Raw genomic sequence first — 23,055 nt, 5'->3', positions numbered from 1 at the left:
AACTCAAAAATGCTTTAAGCAGTTCGCATGAAACTTCGGTGAATTATTTATAGCTATTGATGTAATCTCCCTATTGATTCTCATAAATTTATAATATGACATTGAGAAGAAATTGAACTTTATTTGTTTATAGTCTGGCAACAGATTTATTAAGTATTGCGCAACAGCACAGTGTATTGCACAACAGCAAGAAATCTTTAATTGAATATAAATTCAATTCATATAACCGATTTCAAGTTCTTTGACTACATTTATTCAGAAACTGTAATATGTCAAATATTTAATTACAATCCAAATTCAGACCGGTATCAATCTTGAATATTGTGTCCTTTTTTGCCCCAACTGTTCAGGGTTGGACCTCTGTGGGTGTATCCAGCTGTGCTCAGCGAATCAGTTTATTACTTAATTAAGAACTCCTTTTTTTCGAGCCTGCGATTTTTGTCCCAGAAAGCTCGACATAGGGATAGTGATCCGGCGGCGGCATTAGCTAACTTCTTAAAAGCTTTATATATTAGAAGGTGGAAGGTCTGGATGCTTCATACTTTGTATATGGATGCCTCATGTTACGAAGTTTCCGTCAGTCACATGTCCAATGTCCTTGACCTCATTTTCATGGTTCAGTGACTACTTGAAAAAAAAGTTAAGATTTTTTGTAATGTTTAATTCTCTCTTATTATAAGTAATAGGATAACTATATTTGGTATGTGCATACCTTGCAAGGTCCTCATGCCCGTCAGACAGTTTTCACTTGACCTCGACCTCATTTCATGGATCAGTGAACAAGGTTAAGTTTTGGTGGTCTAGTCCATATCTCAGATACTATAAGCAATAGGTCTAGTATATTCGGTGTATGGAAGGACTGTAAGGTGTACATGTCCAACTGGCAGGTGTCATCTGATCTTGACCTCATTTTCATGGTTCAGTGGTTTTAGTCAAGTTTTTGTGTTTTGGTCTGTTTACTTATACTGTATGCAATAGGTCTACTATATTTGGTGTATGGAATGATTGTAAGGTGTACATGTCTAGCTGGCAGGTGTCATCTGACCTTGACCTCATTTTCACGGTTCAGTGGTCAAAGTTAAGTTTTTGAGTTTTGGTCTTTTTTTCTAATACTATATGCAATAGTTCAACTATATTTGGTGTATGGAAATATTTTATGATCTATATGTCAGTCACGCAGGTTTTTTTTTACCTTGACCTCATTTTCAAGGTTCATTGCTCAGTTTTAAGTTTTTGTGTTTTGGTCTATTTTTCTTAAACTATAAGCAATAGGTCAACTATATTTGTTGTATGGAAGAATTGTTAGCTGTACATGCCTGCCTAGCATGGTTCATCTGACCTTGACCTCATTTTCTTGGTGCATTGGTCAATGTTTAGTTAAGTTTATGTGACAGTTGTAATAAAGTTTTATATTTAGGACTATCAACATAATATCAATGATTAGTAAAGAAGGCGAGACATTTCAGCATGTGTACTCTTGTTTCATTCATAAATTACTTTATACTTGGAAATATAATTTTGCTTGGAGTTATAGTTTCTAAAAAAAGTATTGTCATTGAAAGAGTTGACATGTTGCAATGTACATTTATTCTACATAGTTCTATGGTACCAAATCAAAAGTTTATATTAAAGAAAGAAGTCAAAGGTTTCCCATCATAGTTTAGTTACATACATTTTTTTTGTACCTGAGGTCGTTGAATATAGATCATTATATAAATAAGGAGATGTGTTATGATTGCCAATGAAACAACTATCATCCATACATTGTACTTACCAGTAACAAACCACATTTGCAAAGTTGAATAAAATACAGTTGATAACATTTACTTATTACTAAAAAGAAAATGTCAAACTATTTTAAACAGTATTTGACTATAAACATAGATAAAAAAGGTACAAACTGGACATAATGCACTAGTTCATAAACAAGTGAGAACAATCGCCTTCATATGGTGCTCAGAATATGACATTCATAAAACTTGTTCAATATCATTAGAGAAGTCTAAATCTTAAATACTGAAAGCCACCTCTGATAAGTACAATGTACTATGCAAGATAATGATATAACTGGACTAAAAATACAGACAACCTGTAATTAACTGCCTTTACAGCGCTTTCGCGCTTTGATTCATTTCAGTTATACCGTGTACGTTTTCAACAGCTCTGCTTTCACAACAACTATGATTATTATTTTGTTTGTTCATTAAATTGAAAAAAGTTACACATTTAAAATAGCTTCAATTCACAATTTTAGAAATTTGCCATAGACATTACTGACGACATTAGCGCTAAAAGTTTAAGACGTTTTGGTGTTTTAACCCTTACTATTTCTATATTAATGGATACGTTTGGGTATGAAAACATCGAACACGTTTTAGCAAAATAGAATGTTTTGGGGATTAGATATGGTTTGGGGATGGCCATGTTTGAGAGGGTTACATATACATGATATATATATATAAATTTTTTTTAAAATGTTAAAATTTCCCAAACAAGCTACATTATATGCAATAATTTTAAAACAAAATGCTAGTGTTGCTCTTCTGTAATAAACGAAAGCCTGAAAGTTGGAAGAGACCAATCAAAGTACCAAAAAGATGTTCCTTGAGTGACAAAACATTTGAAGATCTAATGACGTTTAAATGTAATATTGACATTCAAAATTTGAAAACTTTAAAACAAAGCTAACACAAAATGTTTTCACTGTTAAACAAAGCATGCATAAAATTTCGTTCTATTTATCGTATATGATATTTTTGGACACAAGTAATTGAAATGTAATTAATTACATTGACAATGTAATTGTTATGTAATTAATTACATATGAACATGATGAAAATAAATGTAATTGTAATGTAATTGATTACATTAAAAAAAATCAATGTAATGGATGTAATTAATTACTTTGGCATGTAATTGAACCTAGGTCTGTATTCATTATATATATAAATATTATGCTCCATAATTGTACTCATATTTACATCAATACATCACTGTCTCTATATATTAATTAACATGATTAACAGCAATCTAGGCAAACATTTCACAGGAATCTAGGCAAACATTTTACAGCAATCTAGGTGAAATTGGAAGTAGTGTATCTGTCCAAGAGAAGCCAATAAAACTGGTATAAAATTGCAAGAAAAGTGTTGTCCAATGTCTATTTGGTCTAGAACTGTTGTTAGGATGTAAGGTGTTCATGTCTATCTGATGATGATGATGGATGACTGTTTAACGTCTGGCAGCAAATTAAATGCATATTCAGGACTAGAACTTGTTATTGTAATAAGAACATTAACTCTGTTTTGTACCAGACAGACATGCAGAGTCTGATTTTTAACGTGCTAGTTCACAAGGTAACAGTCCGCAGGAAGACTTTTCACCCTATGGAACACACTATTCCTTCTCTGAGCGGCTTGCTTAGTGGAGAAACAGCAAATACCAATTTTATAGTCTTTGGTTTGTTCCGGCTGGGGTAGAACCCATGTACTACTGAACTCCAGGCAAAGACCTAACCACAAGACCATGGAGGCTGTATATGTCTGTCTGACAGAACGAACCTGACATTTACCTATTTTCATGTTTCAACGATCAACTTTAAGTTAAGGCTCTTACATTTGTAGGTTAGTTTCTAATTTACGTTGAGTAAAATACCAAATATATTTGGTTTATAGGTCTGTTGTAAGGTGTACAAGTCCATTTGAAAAGAGTCTTTACCTTGGTCTTTTTTTTGTGTTGAATGGTCAATGTTGAGTTTTCACACTTTAGATTATTTTTTTTAAGTTGCACACTTTTGTAATAGGTCATTTTTATCGAGTTAATCACTGTAGAAACATGTCTGTCTGACTGGGATTACCTGACCTTGACCTCAGTTTAATGGTTTAAATCTGAAAGATCAATGTTTAGTTTTCCTGCTTAGGCCTCTTTCTCAGTTAATTTGAGCAATAGTTCAAATATACTGTATATTAGGTTTGTTTGATATAATCATTTTTAGACCTACATATCGATCTGGCAGGGTTTGCTTGACCAGACAGACCTTGACTTCAGATTGATCAAAGACAAGTTTTCATGCTTAGGTAAATTTTTAAGTTATGAAAATGTTCTACTGTGAATTCATTTAATTTCATGGTTACTAATTTTCGCAGATTGCGGAAAACTTGCATTTTTTAGGATTTTTAATTTTGTTGTTTTTCCCAAAGTCTTCATACAAGGCTACAAAATTTCATAATTTGACTTAAAACATTTAAATTGGTGGTTCACCTGTACCCATGGAAATAAGAAAAATGGTATCTCACAAATAATAATGAACCCACAGTATAAGTAATTTGACCACTTTATATGTTTTATGGAATGACTATAACATTTACACATTTATGATTTCAGCAAAGACATGTAGATAAAATTTTCAAGTTAGATCCAACACAGAAGTCCATACATGGTTGTGAACAGTAGGTATATCTATATTTCGCAAAAGATAAACTGAGTTCAGAAAATTAAACATTTTTTATCCAAAAATTATTTCAAATCACTTTTCTTTTATCATTTATAGTGTTGACCTATAGTTGCTAACTTCTACATCATTTGGTTTCTGGTGGAGAGTTGTCTTATTGGCAATCATACCATGTCTTCTTATTTTGTTTTTTATGGCCTGTAGCATATGTTGTAGAATAAAAAATGTAGGGATGTTAATCCAGCAGCTGTGAAGACAACAGTGTAAACTATTTGTATAAAGCTTCAAAACATTAAGATGCGAAAAAGGAACAAGTGATTTTGATAAAAAAATATCAACAGAATTGCTGTGAAAGTTTCAGTTTCAAAACATGTCATTTCACAAGATACCCTAGCTTGTATTTACATTTTAGATTTTGCACATGCAAGCATTGGTGAAAGTAGAAAGATTACAGCTTAGAAGCAGAAAGGGAGTTTCTCCAATCTATGTTTTCAGTCTTTCGGTGTAAAAACCTGTGATTGGAAAGGTCAACAATGGTGCTTTTACTTATGACACTACCACAGATGACATCAGTATGAGACAGCTAACAATTACAATGACAGACCTTTGCAACAGACAGTTTAACCACAACCAATATATTTTCACAGTTCCATCAGAATACTTACTTTCAGTTGATATCTAATTAACAACAAAGGAGTCTATAATGCTTTATTTTTCTTAATAACTTACTTTATTTATTTTGAATATGTTATTTAACAGGAGGGTGTACTTAGTACGACCACAGATGACTACCATGAAGGTCATTGCTGACCATGTCAATTCAGATAGAAGCAGCAATATCAAAAGACAGTATAGAATTATAATGGTGCCACGGAAGGTAAGTTATACATTTCTTCCATTTGATGGTACCGTCAAAGGAGTAGATCCGGTAAGGGCCGATTTTGGCCTCAAATTTCAGGTTCATCTGATGAAAGATTTTGGTCACTTTTTAAACACTTAAGTGTCTACTTCAGTCGATTCAATTAGTTTATGTGACAGATTTGAACTGATTTTATTATTAAAGACACTCAGATTCAAGCTTAAATATGAAAAATCTATCAAATATGCCATAATATGTCACTTTTCAAATGGTTTTTGTCAAAAATAAAAGTGGCCGCATCCGTGTTCACTCTCAACCTTTATATATGTTATGTATTATCATTAAATACAACTTGCATTTAAATATTAAGAATGAACACAAATGCAGCCACTTCCATTTAAGACAGAAACCGTCTAAAATTTAACTCAAATGCTAAAATTGTGAAGATTTCAGTAATTTAGCATGACTTAATGATGCTAGTACCCAATATATATGCATTGTATTGTCAAAAACTGCCCATATTTATGCAGAAGCAGAAGTATTCTACTTTCCAATAAATAGCTAAAAGTTTACATTTTAACAATTTTGTAAAACTGCTATATTTTGGGGCCAAAAAGGGGTCTTACCAGGCCTACTCCTTTCTTAGAATTACCTGGGAAGAACAGGGTCTTCATATGAATGAAGAAAGCTATTGATATATGTAAATGAGACTGCAGCACAACAATTAAAAAATTACTAAAAAATTACTAAAGACATCTTGAGGTCAAGATACATTTGTAACATACAAGAATACTGTAAAATATTTACAGTTTGTTTTTAATCAAATTTTTCCAATGAATGTAAAAGCAGACCTAGAATGGATTTATTGGTTTCCGTCCACCTAATTAATCAACACTATTTTTACAAATTGTTTGTGTACATGCGATAATATTTAAATTTGATTAATTTGAAAAAGAAGTTGACATTTGTTGTAAATATGATTCATTGATAGATATAAAACAATCTGTTGAAATATCTAGCTGCTCATTTTGAGCCCACCGTCCCATGTGGTCCATCTTTTGTAAACTTTTACAAAAAATCTTCTCTGAAACTGCTTGGCCAATTGGAACTAAACTTGGCCACAACCATCATTGGGGTATTGTGTTTAAAAAAATGTGTCCTATGATGTATATTTTGAGAGTGACTTAACAGTACTGGATTGGTTACAATCTGAATGTTTTAACAGTACTGAATTTACCTCAAGAAAACAATATAATAAACTTATATCTTAACAATACTTTACACAACTTAACATTTAATGTTCATACATTTCACTTAAAATTATAATCAAAATGACCCTATCTGACTAAACTTCATATACTAGTTGATTTGTGACAATACATGAGCTGTCACATATATAGTATTTAAGCTGCATGCATGTGTAATAGACGTTGATCTTAAAACATGACACAATAAATTATCTATGGTGTGTTAATATTTCAGTTACATGTATGTGATATGATCCTGGAACAAGAGGGTGTTATGGGATATATAACAATACATGAGTTATTGTACAATAATTGTACCATGATGTGTTTATATTTCAGTTACATGTATGTGAGATGATTCTTGAACACGAGGGTGTTATGGGATATATAACAATACATGAGTTACAGATGGATCTGATACCACTAGACAGAGATATACTGTCATTAGAGTTACCTCAGTTCTTTAGGTCATTTTATCTGGTTTGTATTTGATTGAATAGTTTTTTTAGGTAAATTCCTATTTACATGTAATGATAAAGAAGTGTATGAAAAAATCAATGTAATCATATGATGTTTTTATGGTGTTAAATTACTTTTAACTCTTTCTTTTATTCAAATTCCAATAACAAAGAGTTTTAAATTTTGTCTTTTCAACATATAACTTATTTTTAGCTTCAAAATGGGATCATGTAGTTACCTAGCTTATTGAGATAATTATAACTGGAATAAAAAACATATATCCAAGCTAAGCTTTACTTTCTTCCCAATCTAAATAGTGAAAAGGGAGATAATTGGTCGAATTTTTTAATGAAACAGAGTTAACTGTTTTGATTTTCTATTTTTATGTGTTCTTTACAGGATAGTGACCATACCTGGATACAAACAATAGCTAAATCACTTATCAACATCCAGGCTCTATGTGGAATTATTCCTAATGTTTATGGCATTGGCAAGGGATCAAAAGTGAGACATAAGAACACAAATTATGCTCCCCTCAAATATGCAAGGAGATGTATTGTTTTGTGTTGTCTGTCCGTCTGTGACAAAAGACTTTCAACATAAACATGAAAATATCTCCTACATTTTAGATAGGAATGTAATTGTACTCTGCAGAATTACTTCCCATTATGTATTGTTGTGCATCTCTATATTTTTTTTAAGCAAACCATGAGTTTTATTTTACAATTTCTACATATAGGGACGTTTGTCAACAAAAATCTCCAACAGTTCTCATAGGAATGAAACAAAACTTGACAGAATTCCTTAACATCAAGCTTGTTTGGCACTTTAATCTTTTCCAAAATAAACAGCTAAATAATGGTTACTACACATTTTAATCAATGTTGATCCTTAAATTTGAAATAGTATCATAATTCAAATATTTAGGATATTTTTTTTTACTTTCATATAATGTTTATGTTAATTCAGTTCCATTTTCATAGATGACAAACTAGTTGTTTATATGACAAAAAAATTTTGTAATTAGGTACTGTATATTTTTTTTACAGTATATTATTGGAAATATTACACAATACTTACTTTTCATGTTTCTTTGATACTTACACCAAAATAAAACAAATATTAGAGCACCTTAAAGTAAAGAAACCCAATTATCATTAATTTTTGCAGTTCAAATTTATGAAATTGAAATGAAACCCTTTTTAAAAATTTACACTAAAATCTTTATACATACTGTTATTATATTTGACTATAGATGGTGAATGATCTGATGAAAAATATACTTGGAGAGAAATTATCTGGACCAGACTACACTAAATGTGATATAGGAAATCTCATTCTTATAGACCGAGGTATTTATGACTCATTTTATAAGCTTTGATCACAAGATTTGGGATTTTTTTGGAACGAATAATGTGTCTGTCACATAATTTCCATGCTCCGAAATTAAGACTTTGTTTTGTCTAATAGATTACAAAATGGGTATTTGAATAAGTTGACTTTAACTCAGTAACTTTTTTCATGAACTAGCATCTGTGAAAAAAGTGGTACTGTTTTTCATGTAACACAGGATTATTAATGAATGATTTTGTACAGTTTATATAGTATGGAAGCCCAAAAAATTCTATTGCCAAATCATACCAGCTGTATCTTGTACAGTGCATTTCTATACATCTTGATTTTTGAAGCCAGCTATAGATATAGATGGGGTTGCCTGTTGGTTTTTGTCCTTCCATCCAAATGTTGTTCCCAATACTGTCCTGAATGGCTTGACAGAATTTTTTTGAAACTTTTACAGAATCTGACTTGCATGATTTGAATTTTGCCCCCCCCCCTTTTTTAATTTCCTGATCTGAATGTTCTGGGATATTCTTTGTCATATCACACACTATAGGACAAATTTGTGTCTGCTTCTCCTTTGATAAATCCTAATCAAAATTAAATGAATCTTTCTCAGAATCTTCATCATAAAATGCTATTCACACCTCCTAGTTAGTTATTGATCCAAATTATATTTGGGGTTTCCCTAAGCAAATCATGGACTTTGCAAAGGATGTGGTATGATTTTGTGAGATTTTACCTAAGTACTTAATACTTATAGTTTGATATGTTAAAGCAGATTTACCATTGTCTACAGAGTTATGGTTCTTTGTATGTTCAACAATGGCAATTTAAGCCTAATTCATATGTAAATGGACCATTTAGTATCATCAAATTTCAGTTTTATAGATTAGATTGAAACATTTCAAAGGTCTAATGGATGGTTTCTTGAAATTAACCCAAATTTAAATATTTCTTGAGAATTTTCTTCAGATTCTGCAAAATTGATAAATATTGCAAAATAGTCCTTTATTGAAAATTCTGTCCTTAAATGCCACTGAAGTTTCAACACAAGTGTACATTTAAAGTTGATAACTTCTTTTATTGAATTATTTATTTTCGTTGGATAGAATTTATATCTGAATGGAATAGCAAATCCCTTTACTTTTGCTCTGATACAACATTTATATGCAGTATAATTATTTTCCTATAGATGTAGATTTTGTAACACCATTGTGCTCCCAGCTGACTTATGAGGGTCTCCTAGATGATACATTTGGTATATCATGTGGTAAGTGGTATGTTCTGATGTTCTCATTTATTCCACCATTTTAATTTAGCTATATAAATATAAATAGAATGAAATATGAGGTGTATATCAGTAAGACAGCAACAAAATACTGTGGATTCACTTATTTACGTTGGTACCAATTTTCGTGGATGATGAAAACTTGTATTTTCGTGGTTTTGCCAAAGTCTCCATACAACCTTTTGGAAACTTTGTTATTTGTTGAACATTTAAATTAGTGGTTTAACAGCAGATATTAAGAATTTCTTTTAAGATCTCAACCCTCCCGCATTTAATATCCTTCAGTGAAATTACAAATAGAACACAAAAGTTTTAAGTCTTTTTTGTTAAATAATTTGCATTTAGTATAATCTGTAATTTCCTAAGTTTTTTATTAGTTTATACCTTAAGCAATGTTTAATAGTGATAACTTTTATATGTTGTAGGTTATATAGAATTTGGCAAAGATGTAACTGGAAAGGATCAGAGTACTAAACTTCTACTTAGTAGTGAAGATCAGGTATGGTTATATATGATTATTTAAAAAGAAATATCACTTAAACTCAGTATGCTTAATTTTGTTAATGTTGAATTCATTGGCAAAACTGTATATTTGTAAATGAAATGATTTTTAAAAGGACTATATATTGAGAAGAATTTAAATAGAGGAGAAATTATAAAACATCCTGTCCAAATCTTTCACACACTAGTGATTTCAATTGTACCAGCCTTGTTTGCAAGTGAAGACTTATTATTCCATATACTTTGAGTTATACCCTTTTGGTTGCTCTTCGTAATAGAAATAAAAATATATAGATTGTATGTGATTTTTAGGGGGGATTGCAAAACAAGCAAATAAATGAAAGCATGATAATAAATGAATTGCAAAATTAATTTTGTATTTTCTTTACAATGATCTTCTGCAGTAAACACTAGGACATCATGCTCCAGAAGGTTGGACTTTATTCCCCTCCTTTACAAAAGAGGTCTATAATTTTGATAATAAGAATTGGTGATTTGCTATCATATCTAACATGATAATGAAATTATGAGGTAGCCAATTTTTATGCCCCACCTACGATAGTAGAGGGGCATTATGTTTTTCGGTCTGTGTGTCCGTTCATTCGTCCGTTAGTTTGTCAGTCTGTCCCGCTTCAGGTTAAAGTTTTTGGTCGACGTAGTTTTTGATGAAGTTGAAGTCCAATCAACTTGAAACTTAGTACACATGTTCCCTATGATATGATCTTTCTAATTTTAATGACAAATTAGAGTTTTGACCCCAATTTCACGGTCCACTGAACATAGAAAATGATTGTGCGAGTGGGGCATCCGTGTTCTATGGACACATTCTTGTTAATGTAAAGTTAAATGAGTTATAGCCATATTTTTTTTATGAATTGTAGATTTTTGATGAAGCAAGAAACAGACATTTCTCCAATGTATTTGAATATCTGAGTTCTAAAGCCAAATCTTTACAGACTGAATTTGATGTAAGTATCTGTGAATTTGGTTATGGGATTTAGTAAATGTATATGTAAGTGACAAATAAAAGCTTGGTGTGTGGTGAAGGGGAGATGGAGGCACAAAAAAGATGAGGCAAGAAAATTTATTAATTTTAATTGTTCATCATGCATAGTTTGAATATTTACCTGCTTTTAATACGACCGCAAAAATAAAAAAAATTTTGGTCGTATATTGGTATCACGTTGTCGTCGTCGTCGTCAGCGTCGTCCGAAGACAGATGGTTTCCGGATAATAACTTTAGTATAAGTAAATAGAAATCAATAAAATTTTAACACAAGGTTTATAACCACTAAAGGAAGGTTGGGATTGATTTTGGGGGTTATGGTCCCAACTGTTTATCTAAATTTGTTTACAAAATAATAAAATTAAAAAATAAAGAGAAAAAGTATTGAGATAATCAGCCAACCACATTCTGAATGAGAACATTTTGATGTGTGTGCATAATAAAATTTTTTAGCTCACCTGGCCCAAAGGGACAAGTCAGCTTTTCTCATTACTTGGCGTCTGTCGTCCGTTGTCGTCATCCATCCTCATTAACTTTTACAAAAATCTTCTCTGTAACTACTGGGCCAAATTTAATCAAACTTTGCCTCAATCATCATTGAGGTATGTAGTTTAAAAAATGTGTCCGATGACCCTGCCTGCCAACCAAGATGGCAGACATGGCTAAAAATAGAACATAAGGTGTAAAATGCAAGTTTTGTCAATTATTTTGAAAATCGTTATAAATAGAGAAAATCAGACAGGAGCAAAAATGTTCAAAATGTTGAGCTCTACCAATTTTTTGTTCATATACTTCAAAACTGTCAGACGACTTCATAAAGGAGTTATTGCCCTTAAATGACAAATTTTACTATTTTTTTATTTTTTGGCTATTATCTTGAAAACTATAATAGATAGAGAGAAACTTTAAATTGCAAAAATGATCAGTCAACTCGTTGTTAGAGTTATTGCCCTTTGATAACGATTTTTACCAATATTTTGCGTTTTTGCCTTATATCTTAAAAATTATAATAGATAGATAGAAACTTAAATAAGCAAAAATGATCTACAAGACAAGATCTAAAAATAAGACAATATGGAGGAAATCCTCCAATGACTCCTTATCAGAGTTATTGCCCTTTAATGACGATTTTTACCATTTATTTTTTGCGTTTTGCCTTATATGATAAAAATTATAATAGATAAATAGACACTTTAAATCACAAAAATGATTACCAAGGCAAGATCTACCAACAAGTCAAATTTTGCCGATATAGTTAATAGACTCTCACTCTTTACAGGAGTGATTGCCCTTCAATGAGGATTTTTTTTACCCTCTTTTGTGTTTTGAGCAAAAACTAATGAAGATAGAGAGAAACTAAACAGACTAAATGATCAGCAGTACAAGATTAACTAAACAGAGATTTTTGTCATGAATTCTATTCTTGTATACAATGCTGGAGAGTGTCCTTTTTGAATATGCACATAGACCAAGGTGAGCGACACAGGCTCTTCAGAGCCTCTAGTTTTACAAGTCAGTGTTAGTGCCAGATTATAAGGGAACAGTCAGCGGGATAACATGTCACCCTAACTGGACACAATATTCTGACTTCAGGTTGACCATTCATTTGCAAGCACACTGCCATTGGACACATGAGGCATGTCTTTTTTGTTAAAATTGTGAAAAAACATTGATAACAAGCTGTTTGGTACAGACTAAATACATAAAAAAAGGATTACAGAAATCACCAAATATTTTGGACAGTTGAACAGACAACACCATAACAAAAACCATCCAATTCTAACTTGGCCTTTCATCATGAAAATTAATTTTCTTCCTCTTTTTTTTTTCAAAATAAGAAAAAGATTTTGTATTAAACAAGGTTTTGTACTGTTCAGAATTCTAAAATTCCAAATATTCTAATTCAAGCAATTATTAAACTGGCAGAAGTTAAACATATGTTTTTCCTTGATTTGAAAGTGGCTATATTTTTTTTTGGTGGCACATGTATCTGTACCAGAATAACCACCCATAAAAAAGTTTCCATTGATAATAATACTGATAGAACAACGTTGTTATCTTTTCCAGCAAAGACATGCACTAGAATCTGTTGGGGACATGAAAGATTTTGTGGCAACTAAATTGAGAGGTTTGAAGGCACAGAAAGCAGCTCTATCACATCGTAGGTGTTAATTGTTTTATTGTAACCTTGCTTAACAAGTACACAAAAGTATGCACACCATTAAAACTAAAAAAGCACAAATTTTAAGTTTGTTTGCCAAAACTGACATGTTTCCTGTTACATATATTCTGCCACATGGGAATATGATTAACGTCATAGATCAGGCATGCTTTTTTAATGTTTGTTTTGTTTGGAATAAAGTTCGACTATATTACAAACAAAAAATGCATATATAATTTTTTTCCAAATATTTTATTTAATTCAGCAAATAAGGAAATGTATGATTGCCAATGAGGCAAGTATCCACAAAATACAAAATGAATGATAAGATGTAGAAAGGTTTGGGTTTTTGAAGGAAAACTTGAATTCAAATTCATTTTGGTTTTAGGATTGTACAGGGATGGGGATTGTGAAAAAGGGCTTTCAAGATCTGGTGTTTTTTTCAAGACCATTTCTATGTGACACCATGACCACTTCACCTAGGAAACAAAGAATGTTGAGTTATCCCATGGTCACAACTTGAAGAACTTATTCCTGTGACACACCTCTGAAATTCATGCTTAACATACCACAAGGAGATATGATTTTTCTGTTGTAATTTTAATTTATTTTTATGTTTTATAAAAAAAACACAGATATTGGTGCCTGTGAGGTTATCCTTGGAAAGAAAACTAAAGGAGAGTTTGAGGAATATTTACAAACAGAGCATAGTGAGTTTACTTACCTTTATTTAATATTCTTACCTGATTCATTGATCTGTATAAGTTATTACTATATTTTGATTTTTATCCTCGTACATCATTAAGCTATGCTTCATTAGAGAAGTATACCAATTTTCATCTTTCCATGTAGCCATCTTTTTTTACATTTTTCACAGCAATAAAAAATCACAAAGCTTTATGTAGATACCCGGTTGTACATTTTTAGTCTCACCCCTCGTCTGCTTTATTTTTTGCTAAATACTGTGGATTTATGATTATTAGTGGTATACTCATTTTCGTGGGTATTGGTAAATCACAAATTTAAATGTTCAACTCAACTAAGAACACTTTTTCTATTGGTTTGTATAGAGACTTTTGCAAAGTCAGAAATCAAATATAAACGAAAATGCAATTTGTCCTGCAATATAGATTTAGGTATTTACCAAATATTTCTACAGTTGCCAAATGTATACCTTTTTGCTATAAAGTTTAGATAGTACAGGAATACAGACTTGTTTTACTGACTGGACAATAAGGTCATGAAGGTGCATGTAAATGAATATTTTTTGCCAGGTTCCAAAAACAGCTTACAGTGTGGTGATGTTAAATGGGCAGACTTGGAAAAGTGGGTACCTAATTATTCAGCAAAATTTACAAAAGACAATACCCATTTTATGTAATCAAGTCATACCTACCAACTTTCATGATTTAGGCGTGAATTACACGATTTTGACTTCTTGTCACAATTGCCTGATCATGATCGGGAAAAAAGCTCTAAAACACGATTTTGTGAAAATTCTACATGAAAAAAAATGATTGTTCCCGATTTTGAACTTTTCCCAATGAAATTGCACACTGATGATATATTTGACATTCCAAAATAAGTTACCCATACCAGATTATGTATATCTTTATATAGGAAGAGACCCAAGTGCTAAGAATATACATACTTATTAGAATATATTGACAGTTTATTTAAATAAAGCTATTCTGATGAAAGATGTAAAAAGTGTTGGCATACCAAACTTGTAATCAGTTTTAAAATGCATGGATAAAATAAGAAAAAGTACAAAAGTATTCAGCATGGGATGGTTCACATTCCTAGAAAATAAAACCTTCATGGTATTGCCATGCCTTATCAATATACAGAAGGTAGAATAGTGTGAAACCTGTCTTTATACTGAATAAATCAGGATCCTGTTTGAACCTGACTTGGTTCAAAGACCTTTAATACCTATATAGATTGTCCCAGTATAGCCTAATCATTAATCTATTTACTGAACCATCATTGACACTAAATTGATCAAAGTCTTCAGTCTGTAATTTTGTACAGTGTCTTATAGAATGGATTATATTTTGCACATTAGGTATTTTACAATATTTGGACGTAGTTACAATGTACAATCTATATCTGAAACAATAAAAAGATCTTGCAAGTTTGAAATCTATTATTCTTGAGAAAAAATTTCGAACTTCACATCTAGAAAAATCTTTTTAGGAAAATCTCACCCTTTATGACGTTTATACTGCTAGACAATAAACAATGGGAAAAGAGCATTTATGTCATTATTAGTGCTATAAGCATTTTGTATACAATATATAAAGTTGCAATATCTGTATGGTTGTTTTTGAATGTCTGATTTCAGGATATAATGAATTGATTTAGTCCCTTCATTTATATGTATCAAAAATTTATGAATACAACTGAACATGTGTCATTTTGTAGTTGGTCATTGGAGCTTGTGGTCAGCAAGTAGAATGATGACATACAAAATAAGTATAGAAATCTGTTTATATACTCCAAGTAATTAAATTTACAGTAGTCTAAATAATTATGACGTCTTGAAAGGCTATTTTGATATTTTGCTGTGACACGTAGGAAGGCAAAAAATTAAAAATAGCCTTTCAAGACGTCATGATTATTTGGACTAGATTTACAGGTAGTAAGCCCTAAGATTAAAAGTTTTGGTGCTAATGATGTAAAACATTTTTTTCACAGTGACGTCACAGCATGATTAGTCACAAAGATTTCAGTAATGATCATTATAAAATTGATTTGTGGCAACAGGCGTGCAAAATATTAGATCTTTTTTTAGAAATGAAGTGATGATTAATCAGTTTATGCTCTACACTTTTTTTTAGGTTTATTGGTCTGAAACTAGTTATAAAAAAACTTAAACTTTTCAATAATATTTCCAGTTGCCCTGAAAATTAAAATTTATGGATAAAAGTTCCTTTACAATTTTTATTATTATAATAATTGTAGATGTAGTCAGGTATACAGAATCACTTAGTGCAATCTAATTCATATTAAATCTCCACATTCAATAATTCTTTTTATGTTTGGTTGCTGCGTGGGATGACCAAGCATAGCAAAATAAGCAAGTGCAGAGATTTTATTTTATTACATTGCACAAAATTAAATTTTCTTTAAAAAAGATCTACATTAAAAAAATAAGTTTCTAAGATTTGAGTTGAATTTAATGTGCATTCAATATCATACTTTTAAAATACATGTAATTTTACAGATATTGTTACATGTACATTTGCACTTGGAATTGATTTCGATATTTGCACTTGACATTGATTTAATCCTTTTTAGTTGTCTATAACTATTATATTTGTTAGTAATTAGCATGCAGATGTTCAGGTGCTTAGTTTGAAATAATGATCTGTTTACCACAAATATAACATGGTTTAGATTTCCATATTAATTAAAATAGACCCAGTGGACATGTTGGAGTTAAAAACTGATAATTGCTTTACCAGTAATTGATCGTCTACAGATTATTTGATCTAACGTTGTGAGCTTTTGATGTTTATGAACAAATAAATAAGTTACACCATGTCTTAAAATTATAGAAGTTTTTTTATTGGGTTATGCAACATAAAACTTTATTTTAGTCAGTTCTATATTAATTTTATAGCGGCAAATATTGACCATCTTGGTAACCAGCAGTGAAAAAAAAAAACAATGAAATTTTTTAAGTTAATGAATTGATAGGAAAAAAATTGGGGCAACATTCTGTTATTTGGGGTGCAGATTAATAACACAGGACTCTGAACAGTTTTTAATCTTAACTGTAAAACAGGCAAGGGCTTGGTTATATATCATATCATAAGGGATTTTTGTCGAGCCTGCAACATTTATGTCACTAGAGCGAGACATAGCGATCCTAGATTCCGGCATCGGCGTCAGGGGCATCAACATTTAGGTTCAGTCTGTGGTTAAAGTTTTTTTTTTTAGACATCAATAACTTTATCAAACCTTAATGTAATTTTATATAATTTGGACAAAAGCTTGCTTATGACCAAAATACAGTATCCAGAGCAAAATTTTTAAAATATTTATTTTCATTTTTCCGTATTTTACTAATAAATGGACTTACCAGTACCCATCCATGTCCACTCTGTTTTTGTTAGATGTATTTCTGTTTGTTTCCATCTGATGAGTTAAGCCTTTTTCAACTGATTTTTACAGTTTGTTCTTATGTTGTACTGTTACACCACTGTCCCAGGTTAGGGGGAGGGTGGCGCCTTCAAACTAGTTTAACCCTGCCACATTCTGTATGTGCCTGTCCCAAGTCAGGAGCCTGTAATTCAGTGGTTGTTGTTTGTTGCTGTGTTACATATTTGTTTTTCGTTCATTATTTTGTACATAAATCAGGCCGTTAGTTTGCTCTCTTGAAAAGTTTTACATTTGTCATTTCGGGGCCTTTTACAGTTGACTATGCGGTATGGGCTTTGATCATTGTTGAAGGCCGTACGGGGACCTATAGTTGTTAATTTCTTTGTCATTTGGTCTCTTGTGGAGAGTTGTCTCATTGGCAATCATACCACATCTTCTTTTTTATATTAGTTTTTTTACAGTTAACATTCAGATTTAGTCTGAGGTTAAAGTTTTTCAGTCATCAATAACTTTGTCAAACCTTCATGGAATTTTATGAAATTTGGACAGAGGCTTGTTTTAAAATGACCAAAATACAGTATCAAGAGCAAAATTTTGAAAATATTTATTTTCATTTTTCAATATTTTACTGATAAATGGACTTAAGTTTTTTTACAGTTAACAAGAAGATACAGTCTGGGGTTAAACTTTGTTATACATCAATTACTTTGTCAAAGTTAAACCTTCATAGATTTTATGAAACTTTGGCAGAAGCTTTTTTATGATTAAGAGATAATAATGTCTGAAGCAAACTTTTGAAAATACATTTTTCATTTTCAGTATTTTTCTGATAGATGGACCTAGTTTTTTGCAGTTAACATTTACAGACAGTCTGGGATTAAATTTTTTTGACATGACAAATTTGTAAACCTTCATGGATTGTTGTGAAACTTGGACAGAAGCTAATCTTCAAGACCAAGAAATAGCATCTAAAAAATAAACTTGAATTTTTTTTTAAATTCTATATTTTACTGATAAATGGACTCACTTTTTAAGTCAACATTACACTTTTACACTGACAGGTCAACAGCAATCATAGGCGAGACACAGGGTTCCATGGAACCCCTTAGGAATTTTTTAAGATAAAAATATTGAACTAGTAGAAAGAAAATTCAACATATATTTCCCTACAAAATTTTGCAATATATATAAAAATAAGGATATATGGTATGATTGCCAAAAAGACAACTACCCACTAGAGTCTTAATTAGGTGAATATGTTTACCTTTGTACTGAATGGTCACAACGGCAGATAAAGAGAAGGGTTCTGGTGGTCAGAATCTCTTCTTTCTCCATGTTTTTATCAAATTGGATGTTACCCCCTACCCTTTCCAAATTGCAAATCACCTTTTTTTATATTCACTGTATGAGTCAGATAACTAAGCAATATAGCCTATATGTGGTTATCACAACTTGTTAATACACCTGGGTTGTTGAAAAAACAGCAACAAATAAATGTAATATTTTGTGTTTCATTAAAAACATGTAATTTTTAGCCATAAATACATGGAAAGTACACACTTTTACTACACACAGTGCTTATCTTTATTCCACAATTCTTTCTGAGTAAGAAGTATCATGTCAAAGTTATAGAATAGGACCAGATACTGTTCACTAGAACCATCCAAAATCATTGGCAAGACCTTTTGGAAAAGGTTCCACATACAAACCCCACAATGAATGGGATGCCATGGATATTTTTCCCAGTTAAATCTTTTGAGTGTACAAAATTTCTGATAGGGGCAGTTTCATCCTCTGAACCTCTATGGGTCTCTCTGGAAAGCAGCTGTGGGCACTTAATTGAAATATGTATGAGAGTAATCTATATATTTATGGCATTGATCTCTGTATTCTGACTGAAATAGTCCTCACTTTTCCCTTCCTTTGCACTTCCAAATAAGTCTGGTACCTTACCCTGAAGATATGAACTACCTGTACTTTTAATGAACATCAACAATTTTTTTATTCAAGAAACTTTTCCAGACAGGAAATCATATTATTTGTATTTCGACAATAAATGTGAACTTGTAGCTAATTTAGCATCCACTTTATCTCACGTACAGTACTTTACCTAACATGCCTAATATGCTAATGTAATTGTTGTTAAATACCCCAATGTTTAATTTGTCAGGGGTTCGATTGATTCCAAACATCGACAGGCTTGTCCGTCTGCTGACTGGCTACTGCTGATTGTTTCCAATCAAGTTTGACCTTGGTCTATTTGTACTGACGCTGTATAAAAGGACGGCTATAGATTTATCTTACTTGACATGTTGTAAACAATATAAACATACATTTGTAAGCTGCTGCACTTATTTCATGACAGAAGTTGGTTTAATAATTGTATTTTTATTGAAAAGTCATTTTAAGTAGTGGTTTGAATAACAAATGTACGGAATGTTTTTACAAACACATTTTAATTTGAAATAAGGCTCCTTGGAATTACAAACAACTGTAATCACTTGGAAAATATAACAAGATTTGTCTATAGGAAACAAACAATTTAAAATGAAAAATGATTCATCAAGGAATTGTTCTGATTTACTTTATTTCCTTATAGTACAAATGGGGCATTATGTTTTTTGGTCTGTGCTTCCGTTCGTCCGTCTGTCCCACTTCAGGTTAAAGATTTTGGTCGCTTCAGGTTAAAGTTTTTGGTCAAGGTAGTTTTTTTGATGAAGTTGAAGTCCAATCAACTTGAAACTTAGTACACATGTTCCCTATGATATGATCTTTCTAATTTTAATGCCAAATTAGAGTTTTGACCCCTATTTCATGATCCATTGAACATAGAAAATGATAGTGCGAGTGGGGCATCCGTGTACTATGGACACATTCTTGTTAGACATGCATTCAAAAAATTGAAATAAAACGCAAAGCAAATTTTATTGGATAACTGAAATTTAAAAAAGAAAAATAATTTGACATTTGGTAAACAAATACAAACATTTGTAGACTGTTGCACACATTTGATGACTGATGTTAATTAAACATGTTCATATTTATTGATAATTCATTTAACAAGTTGTTTGAATGACAAATATACAGAAATATTATACATAATTATTTTTTTTAAGTATAAACATGTGCTTTTTTATTGATAGTTCTTATAACAAGTTTTTTGAATGACAAATAAACAGAAATATTATATAAACATTTTTTTGAGTACAATGTATAAAAAGGACCGTGTTTATAATTGGAATGATAATATCGAGGCTATTTTGATTAAAATTTTGCTGTTCTCAAAGTCCATACTTTTGAATTCAAGAGTGTAAAATATAGAACTATATGTTTTGAATTGTATGGCAGTCTGACTGTTATTGATTAAAAACATATAACATATAAAAAAATCTTTTAAGATATAAGGAAAGAATTATATATACATTTTCAGGAGTACGTAATGGTTCCTTGTTGTAGATCATCGCTGAATTCTCAGTCTAATATAGCCAAATCTGAAAATATAATATAAGTATTGGTTAAAAGATTTAGGACAATTAGAATTTCATTGTAAATATACAATAATATGTGATAAAATCTGACAGGCTATTTGATAATTAATATTAGCCTTTTCATTCAGTTCAAGAGATTTTGTCCATCTCTTTATTTTTCTTTAGGGGTCCATAACGTAAAAGTGAACATAATGTCCTTTTTAGTTTAAAACCAATTACTATACTTCCAGTGTATCACATTAATAAACAATACTTCACTTAAATGTATCAGCCTGACTTAAGGATGTATTCTTCTGATGTTTCAGTCTCGTTGAAATCTCGTTCTGGAATTATTTCCAAATCATGTGATACAAGTGGAAAATATCAATGAATTTAAAAAATATTATAATCAAACATAACTCTGTGAAAAAATTGTGTATTTACAATAAGTAGTTTTTGAGTAATAAAATTTTCAAATTTTATAACCAATCAAGTCAGTCTCATTAGCCAAAATGTTGAGAAAATGGGTGAGGGGTACAAGAAATGATTTTACCAGATACATGTACATCCCATATCAATTTTTTCTTTTCAGATTTCTTAGATATATATTTTTTCAATCATTTATAACAAAGAAGTTGAAATAATATGCTTTTTGTTCTAAAAAAAGAGAAAAATCCCAAATTTACAAAAATTGACAACATGGTAAATTTGACACGAAAAAGCACGAAATTTTATAAAACTTTCTTATATTAACACCTACCCATAGTTTTTTTAAGTTAAATTTATTCAGATTGGTCTACTTCATCTTTAGTGTAAGTATGAAAAAAAGTTTAATTGTGAAACTGTGATTTTTTTCATGATAATAGCCCAAAAATGGGTAAAAATTGATGAAAAATGGGAAAGTCATCAAAATTGGGTACTTTCAAATGGCTGTAGCAAAAAAAGAAGTGCACCACCATATTTTTTCTTTGCCAATTATTTTTTTACAGTCATATAAACCCAAAAATCAGGTTAAGAAAAAAAGTTTAATTCAGAAATTTTTGGCTCCTCAGAGGTGTACATCCTTAAGTCTTTTCAAAAATTTCCGAGCTGTTAAGACATTTAGCTTGCAGTCAATTAAAGATCTCTTCAGTCTATTTTTTCAAAATGTTAAGCAACTGTTATTTACATGTGTATACAATAAACACTGAATTGCTTATTAATTAAGGAATAATACTGGATTGTCTGCAAGGAAAATATCTGTCAAACCATCTTACAATTTTATCAAAATTAAGATTTGAGTGTTCTAACATTCAGATATCAGTTATACAATCCAAACGATCATTTGAGTACCAAATATGTTTTCTAGTATAATGTTTATCTCTTGATTTTTGTATAGGTTTGTTGGAAGGTACAGCACTGAGAGAAAACATGACATTTATTGAGGAACTTATAAACAAACAGGTATGTCCTTTCACTTGCCTGATATATTTGTAAAGTTTATGATTTTAGTCTTAAATTCTGTGAGATCAGTGTCTAGCCTGATAAGGACACTTATTGTAGCAAACAATGAACTAATGTGTTACCTGTGCAAAAAGGTTTAAGTTTTCAAGAGATTATGTTATATGTACAAAATCTGTTTATAGACAGTTTTTACATGTGGGCCAGGTGAGATTTGAAGTATCCTGTATAATTTGCAGTTTCTAACCTTAATATCATAGCTTAGAAATAAATGTGCCAAATCCAATTTGTCATGAATGCCCCAATGTTTGTATTTATGGAATTGGTCATATTGTTTTGTGGTTTGAAATTCAAGATGGCTGCCAGAGGGCAGTTATGAGTACTGATGGGCTGATACTTAAATGCTCACGTTATAAACAACTATGCTGACTAAACTGTTATGTTGTTTGAATGATCTATACATGTTCCACTACCAGTATTGGGATTTTTATGACAGTCTGAAAGCCAAGATGGCCATCTTTGAAGAACAATGATTAACCATGGACCATACTGGTAAAAATTGTAAACAGTTTTTTCTTGGAAACCATTTCACATATATTCTATTGATATTATGCATACTTGATGTATAATGGGTATTTCTATATGTCTATTTGAAATCCTGTGATGGTAACTTCTGCAGAACATAGTTTAACATTTGACTTTGCACAAATTGCATGTTAACATCTT

The 23,055-nt window shown here is 31.0% G+C and overlaps 1 protein-coding gene across 1 annotated transcript in view; it reads left to right on the top strand.

The window, feature by feature from the left end:
- LOC127733075 (vacuolar protein sorting-associated protein 33B-like) overlaps positions 1-23,055 on the top strand; it is a 50,280-nt gene that overhangs the window by 9,125 nt on the left and 18,100 nt on the right. The window contains exons 3-13 of the mRNA XM_052242352.1: positions 4,384-4,448; positions 5,210-5,327; positions 6,896-7,036; positions 7,415-7,519; positions 8,271-8,367; positions 9,549-9,626; positions 10,070-10,143; positions 11,027-11,113; positions 13,219-13,312; positions 13,948-14,022; positions 22,268-22,332. Coding sequence (XP_052098312.1) covers positions 4,384-4,448; positions 5,210-5,327; positions 6,896-7,036; positions 7,415-7,519; positions 8,271-8,367; positions 9,549-9,626; positions 10,070-10,143; positions 11,027-11,113; positions 13,219-13,312; positions 13,948-14,022; positions 22,268-22,332 — 999 coding nt within the window. The remainder of the gene's footprint in view (positions 1-4,383; positions 4,449-5,209; positions 5,328-6,895; positions 7,037-7,414; positions 7,520-8,270; positions 8,368-9,548; positions 9,627-10,069; positions 10,144-11,026; positions 11,114-13,218; positions 13,313-13,947; positions 14,023-22,267; positions 22,333-23,055) is intronic.

The sequence above is a fragment of the Mytilus californianus genome, unplaced genomic scaffold (genome assembly GCF_021869535.1).
Source record: "Mytilus californianus isolate M0D057914Y unplaced genomic scaffold, xbMytCali1.0.p SCAF_3, whole genome shotgun sequence".
NCBI lineage: Eukaryota > Metazoa > Mollusca > Bivalvia > Mytilida > Mytilidae > Mytilus > Mytilus californianus.
This window is presented reverse-complemented; position numbering and strand designations above follow the sequence as displayed.